At 38.8% G+C, this 10,821-nt stretch overlaps 1 protein-coding gene across 1 annotated transcript in view; it reads left to right on the top strand.

Moving 5' to 3' along the window:
- Positions 1-10,403, top strand: part of LOC138811666 (zinc finger protein 182-like) — an 89,899-nt gene extending 79,496 nt beyond the window's left edge. Inside the window, exons 12-17 of the mRNA XM_069999368.1 lie at positions 3,669-3,727; positions 6,540-6,666; positions 7,878-7,967; positions 8,635-8,868; positions 9,154-9,551; positions 9,960-10,403. Coding sequence (XP_069855469.1) covers positions 3,669-3,727; positions 6,540-6,666; positions 7,878-7,967; positions 8,635-8,868; positions 9,154-9,551; positions 9,960-10,403 — 1,352 coding nt within the window. The remainder of the gene's footprint in view (positions 1-3,668; positions 3,728-6,539; positions 6,667-7,877; positions 7,968-8,634; positions 8,869-9,153; positions 9,552-9,959) is intronic.
- The last annotated feature ends 418 nt before the right edge of the window (positions 10,404-10,821 follow it).

Below are 10,821 nucleotides of genomic sequence, written 5' to 3' on the forward strand. Positions count from 1 at the left end.
GACAAGTATAGGATCTCTGAATATGAGAGAGGGAGACTGTTGCAGACCCTGGGGTGCCTGCCAGGAGCAGGCAAACTGTGAACAAAGGCTTCAGGGCCATTGACTCCCACCCTCAGGGTTGCAAGTCCTTGCCCTTTTTTGGTTTGAGGAAGTATGTGTTGTAGCTGTTTGGCCTGGGGCTTTAAGTGAAGGGAGGCTTTGGTGGAAAAGATAGATTGAAGTAGAATGAGGAAAGGTGTGTGCTGTTTGCACTTTTTGGCACAGTGGGCTTAGACCAATATTACACAAGCATTTGAGAAATATAGCAGAATTGTGCCATCAGCCATCTCTCTGTCTCCTTAATTATTATCCCGTTGGCCCACAGAAGTCTTACTTGTGCTCTGTACAACTGTGGCAGAAGGCAAAGATTTATTCCACAGCTTAATGGATAAGGTCTGAGAAGACAAGTCAGAGGTCCCCTAGATATGTAGCCTAAGCTACTGAGAGGAAGTTTTAGGATCAGAGAAGAGGTAAGAATTCTAAAGAGATTTTTCACATGCAAAATGAGAAGACAAAAGCAGACTGGTTTGTAAATGATTAAGATTCACATCAACATAGCCTAGCCTAAACTTCACTCTTCTACTCACCTGCATTCATTCTGACCCCCTAACCACTCTCTTTGTAGGAAAATCAGGGAAATGTGCCATGCTCTTAAGAATCCCTGTGAGGAAACTTTTCACTACTTACCTGAAGAAATTATTAAAGGAAATCCAAGTAGAGCACAGCAAATGCTCACAGACAGTGACCAAGCTCTGAGTTGAAGCCTCAGGATGAACAGAAAAAGAAAAAACATAAAACCCTTAAATGAAAAGCAAAATTCAGAAACAGCTAAAAACTCATTTTCATTTAATAGATAGAGTTGGGGATTTTCTGGAAAAATTAATTGTTTGATTTTGCAAAATTTAAATCAACACAAGGATTATCATGCATATCCACATAACCACCTTCTTATTCTATGCCAGTGTGTAAATTACACTAATGGAAAATGACCGGTTATAAGTTCAGTGTCTATGAGTACGTTTGTAAGATGAGAGGGGAGGTATTAAACAATGTAAAGCAAAACAGAGATATAATTTACACTCAGCAGAACACAGGCATAGAACAAAAAGACAGGTATGAGAAACAGTCTCATAACCTCAATTTCATTATTAGAACTAAGTACCAAAAAGTCAATGCATCTAATTCTCCCCATGTATATCCATTTTCTGGTTGGCCTTACAATATTTCACGAAGGAAACAGTGGTTTTGAAGAAGAAACTCACCTAAGCTCCCACAGCAGGGAGAGAAAAGTCCCAATGCATTCAAGCACTCTTCTCAGCAGAGGTGAAGCAAGGTGGCGCCGAGCATTATGGGAATTGTAGTCTCTGTGGAGGGCTTTTGGTTTGAAAGTCCTGAGTTGTTTTTGTTTTTGGAGGGCGGAAGTGGCGCGGAGATCCTTTTGCGCATGCGTCTCCCCGCCAACCTTGGGCGTTTTAAGTCTGCCCCTTCTGGGTTCTTTTCCTTTGCCTTGCTGCTGGAAGTGCCCTGAAGTAAAGTTTGGCCTTCCATAGGTGGGAGCCAGGAGGCAGGGGCCCAGCTCTGTGCAGTGGAGCTTGGGAGCTGTAACTTGAAGGAATCTCAGGCTTTGGAACTGATGTCAGGTAGGAACTGTGGGATTGCTGCTGGAGTCTATCCTCCATGGGTTTCTTTTTCTGGTTCTGTTTTTTTTGGTCGATGGTGGGCCTTGAACTTAGGGCCTGCAAGCAATGTTCCTGAGCTTGTCAGCTCAATAGGAGAGCTTTACAATTGAGCCAAAGCACCCGCTTTCCCCTGCACGCTTTTCTCCAGTCTGGGATTGATAATTTGCTTGAGGTTCAGGAGTTTGTGCTGCCATTAGCTTCTGGGCCCTGAACTGCAAGAACCTGGTTCCCAAATGTCTGAGAGCAAGCTTGGTGATTCTGCAGACAAGGAGAGCCCAAGAGCTGTGCATTTGTACTCCAAGACCAAGGGAGTCTTCTATTAACTCATGTGACTTTATTTGCTTTGCCCAGGTGGAAGAGGAGTACAGGAAGAATTCTAGTGAAATTGTGAGGTGTGTGCCTGCCTCGAGTCCTCTTACATGGAAGTTGTATTTAGGGCTTCTGTGTTGTTTCTCCTAGAGATATTTTAATCTTTTTGGCTTGAGGTTTTAATCTCCTGGCTTGAGTTCACAGATGTTTGTTCACCATCCTGTTTCGAGAGACAGTTGTACATGGGATATTGGAGTAGTGAGTGCTGGTCCTGTATTTTTAGGAATGAAGCCTAGCAATGTTTGAAGCAGAGCACCTTATGAATAAGAATCTCCTTCCTAAATGGACAGACCTTTTCAATTCTGAGAAGCCCAAAAGGGAAGAAGCAGAAAAGCACAGGAAGGGGAAGATGCTGCTAGCTTCCCTTGCCTTATGCAAAAATTGTTGCTACTTCCCTAAGCACCAGATTCACGTGGTACTCTTTCCTACACCACTCTCACTTTGTGTTGTTGCAAGATTTAAGCTAATTTCTAGGAGTCGTGATGAGCTGGCTTGAGGAAAAACCCAGAGGCTAGTTATCAGAGGGTACCTGAGGCTGTGGTTTGGGAAGGTGGGGTAATTGTTATGACTGAAAATATCTATTCATGTAGTAATCCCTAATCCTCTTCTTGCTAATTTATTCAGCCTGGGTTACCACTATAATTTTTAGTATGTATTCATTGAAACTTATCTTAAATGTCCCATCTATGGATTTGTTAATGCTAGCTCTAATGTGTTGGCTGTGCCTCGTAGTTCAGAAAGTGTTGGTCGGGGACATTTGGCCTTAAATGAAAAATCACAGAAGAAAACTTGAGGTAATATGTCTTACTCAAGGTTGTGTGTTTTGTAGGTGATGCTTATCTTCAGCTGTGTCACTCCTATATGGAGTATTTTATGTTGTATCTTTAGGATGGCCAAGGATCTTCCCATGACTGTTTAGGAAAATGAACATTAGGGACTTCTCAAACCTGGGTTTACCTCATCTTTACTCATGTTCCTTTGGCCAAAGCATGTTAAATGGCAAATTGCAAATCATTGCATATGTTTGCAATGGATACAGTGAAATGTACCATTGGACACCATTATTGAAATAGTATAACACAAGAAATATATTCTGTACATAGTTTCCTCTGTAACTTTGGGTGAAAACTACTGAGTTACATCATACATGCTTTCCATGATGTTTAAATATGTAAAGGAATGAGGTAGAAAACAAATTCCAATGGATTCCTATGATACCTTTGCATTAAAAAAAGCAGTTCATACATCCCAAAGTATATTCAGTAATAAATAGTTTCAGTGGAAATGTGATATGTTTTTGCTTTCAGTTATTCAATATTTTTTTGTTTGAACATTCACTTTTATAAATGTAGTATGTACATAAACATAGAAATTAGTTGGTTTAATAGTATCTATCTACCAGGAAATGGACTGGATTTGTATTTATTGTAGACTTTAATCCTCTGCCTGAGACATTAAAGACTCTTCTCTTATAAGAAGTCTTTGCCGTTTTCTAGCCCATGTATTATGTTGCAAGAGGAAATTCTGGGCTGAAAGTCTCACAGATTCATTTCTGAATACGTCATTTGTCTTGTATCCCAGCCATGCTTCCAGAATCTTCTGCTCATTGTCAGCAGCAAAATAGAATGAATGGATCTCTGGTGAGTTTTTTTTTTTAATTTCTCATTTGGTTTTATTCCATTATATGAACCTAAAGATGTTCAAGAATTTAAAACAATTCCAATCACACAGATTCAGCCTCAGGAACATATTCATATGGCTTATAGATGATCAGATTAAGATTGCTTGTAGGTTTAGCAGATTAAATGGTTGTATTCTTTCTAAGTTGAATGCAGATTGGCTTCAGAATGTCTAGGTTTCATCTTCTCATAAAATGTAATCAAATCTGTTATTTGATGTAATGACACTGAGCAGGTTTCTTCTCATGGAAGGTGAAGGATAGCTTGCAAACAGATCACATCCTCATGAGCAACATTAAACTATTTCAATGAAATTTTCTTGGAATTGTTGAAATAGTGTTATGGACAGACACACATTCATGTGTTGTTATGGAATGATTAACCTATATGTACTTAAATTACTCTCCATATATAGTACTTGGTCGACTTCATGCTCTTGGTCTTACTTGAAACTTAGGCTATATTTGTTGCTAAACTTTATGGTCTTTCTACAAATTCCTGTTTGTTTTCTAAAGTATCCTCACAAAATTTCTTTCCTCTATTTTCTCTCTCTATTTTTGATTTTCTACTCATAAGTGTTGGTTATTTTTCTCTTTCTCTCTCTTTGTATCTATCTTTCTATCATTTTTTTCTTACTTTTCTCATTCCCTCTTTCCTCCATATTTGTCTCAGTTGTTTCTTTTCTTCAAATGATCTATCTGGGAACTATTTTTTCTTAGTGATCAGTTTTACTTTGCTGACATGGCTCTTAGGTTTGACATTTTTCTTACCCATTGTATAGGAAAATTGTTGCCTAGAGAGTTCTACAGGATTCCAGAAACAAACTTAGAAAATCACAAAAACATAAACAGATAGACTTAGGGAAAACCAGGGTTCGGAAGGCTCTCTGGCACTTGGTCCCTTGGTGCCAACAATCAAGCATAGTTCCTTGAGTGAACACAGGGAAGATTACCATTGATAACATGCAAAAATGAAGTATCTATGTTAATAGTACAATCAGAGCCACAACAGGTTGTGAGGAAAACATGTTTCCTAATCTCCTGAGACAGAAGACTGGCTCCCAGAGAAAATGCAGACATGAAGTTCACCTTACCTAGCCTTGAAGGTGAACAGCAGCTCAGTTTCAGATGCTATCTTTCTATCTTTCCAACAGTAAGGAAAAGGCCTGCCCTCCAGTCTCTTAATCCTCTCCAGAATTCTCTTTTAACCCTTCTGTGGCCAGCTCTCAGTGTTCTCATTGCGGTCAGGCTCAAATTCCAACCTCTCAAACCTTTTCCCCCTTCAGCTCAACTTTAGAGTTTCCCACAGAAAGGTATTTCCTTCACCCAACTTATAAACTACAAGAAAATCAGTTTTCTCCTGATTCTGTTATCTTTGGTCTAACTTCATTTGATGTGGTATTCTGTTTTGTCTTTTCTTCCCACTACTTTTGAATATTTTAATTCACTGCCAGTATAGGATAGGAACTGGTTTTGATTTTTAAAAAAATACACGGACAAGGTGTTCTTTATTAGAAATATCACTTGTTGCAAAATCTCACGGATGATTTCTCAGGAATTGATTTGGATCTCTGAGGTATTTCACTATTAGGTAACACAAGTGAAAATATATCCTTAGGGATCTACTGGAGAAATGACTCAGAAATATGTGACACTTTGGAGCATTTGTTCATATTCATCATTTTTGTCATATTGAGTATTCCTTGAGCTTCTATACATTTTCCTCCACCTTCCATGAAGCCTATTAAAATGAAAATATTATTTAATTTATTCCCCTCCCACATATATTTTGTATTGTAGAATGTAGGCAAAGTTTACAAAACTTCATGGTAGCAGTTCTTTTTTACATAGGATGGAAATATCAGGGTATCTGTGACCACTTTTCAATATTTAGTATTTAAACCAAACATGGTTAACCTAGGATATTTTTATGTGTGAACTCAATTAAATCTTATATGGGAAAAATAAATCATTAGCTACTTTCTGGAGTATTGTGAGTATTTTTTAATATTTATGTGGACACTGCTTCTCATAGGTCTAGTAATGTTCTATGTTCTGTAATCCATGTCATATCCTGAATGTGTTCTGCTTGCTGATGAGAGTACCTGTTAATAGAAAGTCTAAATAGGATTTATGGTGAAGCAGTATATGTAAATGCAGAAAAAATATTTGTTTAATTCATTGTTACCCTTATATGTACTAAAATTTTATCAAAAAATGATAATATAATTTTTCAGACACCTCCTTAGACTTATTGTTGTCATGCCAGATTATTGTCTCCTTAGACTTTTTACCTTGTCTCTATTGCTAGCAGCAGAAATGTGTTTGCATGCATTATGGAAACTGTAATTTTTTATTGGTCTTGGGGCTTGAATTCTGGGCCTGGTTGTTATCCCTCAGCTCTTCAGGTCAAACTGAGTGCTCTACCACTTGAGTCACAATGCTACTTTCAGTTTTCTGGTGGTTTATTGGAGATAAGTGTCTCATGGACTTTCCTGCCTGGGCTGGCCTTGAACCTAGATCCTCAGACCTCAGCCTCCTGAATAACTAGGAGGATAAGCCACCAGTGCCCTGCCAATCTGTGTGTTTTAATGACCAGGTTTATATATTGTCCAATATTTCTATTTTGCTATTTAATTTTCCCAGTGAATAGATGACACAGCAAGCTGCAAACATTTTATGTAAGACAAAAGCATACCTGCAGCATAATGAAATTCCAGATTGGAATTCTCATGCCCTAGGTCTAATTTCTTGATGGAAATGTGCCATTACAGAAGCTGATGTCATTTGATGATGTGGCTGTGAACTTCACATGGAAGGAGTGGCAGGATCTGGATCCTGGTCAGCGGACCCTTCACAGAGATGTGATGCTGGAGAATTATAGCAACCTCATGTCCTTGGGTGAGCAAAGGTCACTTTTATTTGGAAGATCAAGTGCTTTTATTTTAGTAGACATTTGACTGTTTATGTTATCTATGTATAAGATTCCTGTCCATTCCCAGGTAAAAAACTGCTAGTATAAAAGCCAGCCAAATTCAGTTCTGGGTGCTTGGTGTTGTTTGCCTTTCGCACTACTGCATGAACCACAACTCCATTTTGGCTTTTGTTTTGGGGTATATTCTGGGTTTCCATGCTCAGGTTGGTTTCAAGCCTGCCACTTCTGATCTCACCTCGTCAATGAAGGATTAAAGTTGTAAGCCTTTGAACCATAACATTTTCTAAAAAAAACAAACAACAACAAAAAAAAACTAAAAAAGATTCCAGTCCATGGCAAGTGTCATTTCTTTGTAAGGGAAACTTCAACTCATTATATGTAACTCAAGAGCTAATTTTATTCTCAATCTTTAACATTTCTAATCAATAGTTGTACAAAAGTTCTAAACTATGATCCAATAATAGGAGACTGACTTCCGAGACTGGGGGTAATTATTATAGGTGGATCTACAGTCTAGATAGAATATACATTACTACTGACAGTATGATTTGGAAATCAGTAGGTGAACGTGTGTATTTGTAAGCCAAACTTGACACAGAGTTTAGTGCATCAAGATTGGAATTCTAGATACTCTGGAGGCTGAAATCTGAAGATTTTGGTTTGAAGCCAGCAACTGTGGAAAAGTGACCATGAAACTCTTATCTCCAATTAACCATTCAAAAACTAGAATCGTAGGCAAGACTCAAACTAGTAGAATGCTAGCTTTGAGCAAAAGAGCTGAGTTCAAGCCACACAATGGACACAATAAACTCAAAGCTGGGGGAAACTCCACCATGGAGTTATTAAGAATAAAAAAACCATGGGCTGGGAAGATGGCTCAGGGGTAGAGTGATTGCCTTGCATGCTTGAGGCCCTGTGTTCAATATCTCAGCACCACATAAGCAGGGAAATAAAGCTAGAATTGGTGTTGTGGCTCAAGTGATAGAGTGCTAGCCTTGTGCTTAAGAGCTGAGAGACAGCTCCCAAGCCCAGAGTTCAGGCCCCACAACTCGACTGCCCCCCATAAAAACAATTGAGAAACCAGATTTAGGAGCAACCTTGTGAACAGGATGTCTGTGACCTCACATTAATGATGACCCAGCAAGAGCAATTGTTCTCCACTATTTCTTATTCACAGGGCACTGTGTTCCTAAACCTGAATTGATTGTGAAGCTGGAGCAAGGTGCAGAACCATGGATAAGAGAAGCCTCAGACAAGAATTTTACAGGTGAGTTAAAGCATCTTGAATGGTGATGATGGATCCAGAGCCCAGTGGGTCTGTTTATATTCAGGGGTACAGAGCAATAGTATTCCTAGTGCCCCTGAGTCATGTGTGGCAGAGAACTAGGTGATCCTTTGTCTCAAGGAATTGTCAATCCAGAATTCATGTGGAGACACACTGAATTTGGTGTGCCAGTGTAGGTAGTGTTAGCAATTCCGTTTTTCTGTAGAGAAGTCATTCATAAATAGGAAAAGAGAATAAGAAATGTAGAAAGGAGTCCTCATTTTCTTTTAAACTAGTATTATGCAGGTAGGAGGAAAATAGGAGTATGCTAGGGCTGCTATCCTCTGATGGGGACAATTTCTTATCAGTGGTGCTGGGCATAGAGGGCAATTCAGAATGGAAGCATTAAGAGTATAGAGATGAATAATTTCAGGAAATATTTCCTGGGACAACATATAATAATCTGAAATACAGAAAAACATTATTTTGCATTGTAAAATGTCAGGACTACTTTCTTAATTAATACATTACAGAGAAAAGTATATATTCTGCATAAATCAATGCTTTGATATTTGAAAATCTAGTAACAGAATGTGAGGAAATATCATTATCGTAAGGAATTTGTGGGTCTCATTTATGTTTTTGTCTATTTTTCTATTATTCATTTTAGATGTCCCAGAAATGGAGGATGTGATTAGCACCTGTCAGGAAAGTCACAATAAATATCGCTCTGAAGTAGCAGTCATGAATAGTAACCCAGGGGAGGAAAAAGTGAGACTTATAAAAAGTTTTCATTTGAGCTCCACACAGAAGTCAGAACTGATTAAGAATAATGGGAACTCCTTAGGGATGAGGATAGAAAAGGTCACTGACTGTCAGAAAATGGGTGTTTTCAGTGAACCTGGTAAGATGTGTGCTGCCTATAGTCCTCATGTGTCTTCTGTAGTTGAAGAATATAAACAATGTGAAAAGTCTTTCACTGAGAAGACACACCCTGTTGTCCCTCAGAGAACACACACAAGAGAGAAACCTTATGAATGTAACGTGTGTCGAAAGTCTTTCACCAAGAAATCAAAGCTTACTGTCCACCAGAGAACACACACAAAAGAGAAACCTTTTCAATGCAACATTTGTGGAAAATCTTTCATCTGCAAGGCATATCTTACTAGACATCAGAGAACACACACAGGAAAGAAACCTTATGAATGTAATGTGTGTGGAAAGTCTTTCGCCAGGATGGCATATCTTACTGTCCACCAGAGAACACATACTAGAGAGAAACCTTATGGATGTAACATGTGTGGAAAGTCTTTCACCAAGAAATCAAAGCTTACTGTCCACCACAGAACACACACAGGAGAGAGACCTTATGAATGTAACCTGTGTGGAAAGTGTTTCACCCAGAAATCAAAGCTTACTGTCCACCAGAGAACACATACAAAAGAGAAAGCTTTTGAATGTAAGATTTGCGGAAAGTTTTTCACCCGCAAGGAATATCTTACTACCCACCAGAGAACACACACAGGAGAGAAAATTTATAAATGTAACTTGTGTGGAAAGTCCTTTACCTGGAAGTCAACCCTCACTGTCCATCAGATAACACACACAGGAAAGAAACCTTATGAATGTAATGTGTGTGGAAAGTCTTTCACCAAGAAATCAAAGCTTACTGTTCACCAGAGAACACACACAAAAGAGAAACCTTTTGAATGTAACATTTGTGGAAAGTCATTCAACTGCAAGACATATCTTACTAGACACCAGAGAACACACACTGGAAAGAAAATTTATGATTGTAACTCATGTGGAAAGTCCTTCTCCTGGAAGTCAACTCTCACTGTCCATCAGATAACACACACAGGAAAGAAACCTTTTGAATGTAACGTGTGTGGAAAGTATTTCATCCAGAAATCAAAGCTTATTGTTCACCTGAGAACACACACAAAAGAGAAACCTTTTGAATGTAACATTTGTGGAATGTCTTTCTTCTGCAAGGCATATCTTACTAACCACCAGAGAACACACACAGGAGAGAAACCTTATGAATGTAACATGTGTGGAAAGTCTTTCGCCAGGATGGCATACCTTACTGTCCACCAGAGAACACACACTGGAGAGAAACCTTATGAATGTAACTTGTGTGGAAAGTCTTTCACCAAGAAATCAAAGCTTACTGTCCACCACAGAACACACACAGGAGAGAGACCTTATGAATGTAACCTGTGTGGAAAGTGTTTCACCCAGAAATCAATGCTTACTTGCCACCAGAGAACACACACAAAGAGAAACCTTTTGAATGTAACATTTGTGGAAAGTTTTTCACCCACAAGGGATATCTTCCTACCCACCAGAGAACACACACAGGAGAGAAAATTTATGAATGTAACTTGTGTGGAAAGTCCTTTACCTGGAAGTCAACCCTCACTGTCCATCAGATAACACACACAGGAAAGAAACCTTATGAATGTAATGTGTGTGGAAAGTCTTTCACCCAAAAGGTGTACTTTACTGTCCACCACAGAACACACACAGGAGAGAGACCTTATGAATGTAACCTGTGTGGAAAGTGTTTCATCCAGAAGTCAAAGCTTACTCGCCACCAGAGAACACACACACAGTAGAGAAACCTTATGAATGTAACATGTATGGAAAGTCTTTCACCAAGAAGTCATACCTTACTTGCCACCAGACAACACACACAAGAGAGAAACCTTATTAATGTAACATGTGTGGAAAGGCTTTCACCTGGAAATAAAACTTCACTGTCCATCAGAAAAAACACATGAAAGAAACCTTATGAATGTCATATGTGTGGAAAGATTTTCAGCTAGAAGCTCCACCTTACTGTCCACCAGAG

Source organism: Dipodomys merriami, unplaced genomic scaffold (genome assembly GCF_024711535.1).
Source record: "Dipodomys merriami isolate MVZ:Mamm:240054 unplaced genomic scaffold, mDipMer1.0.p SCAF_547, whole genome shotgun sequence".
Lineage (NCBI taxonomy): Eukaryota > Metazoa > Chordata > Mammalia > Rodentia > Heteromyidae > Dipodomys > Dipodomys merriami.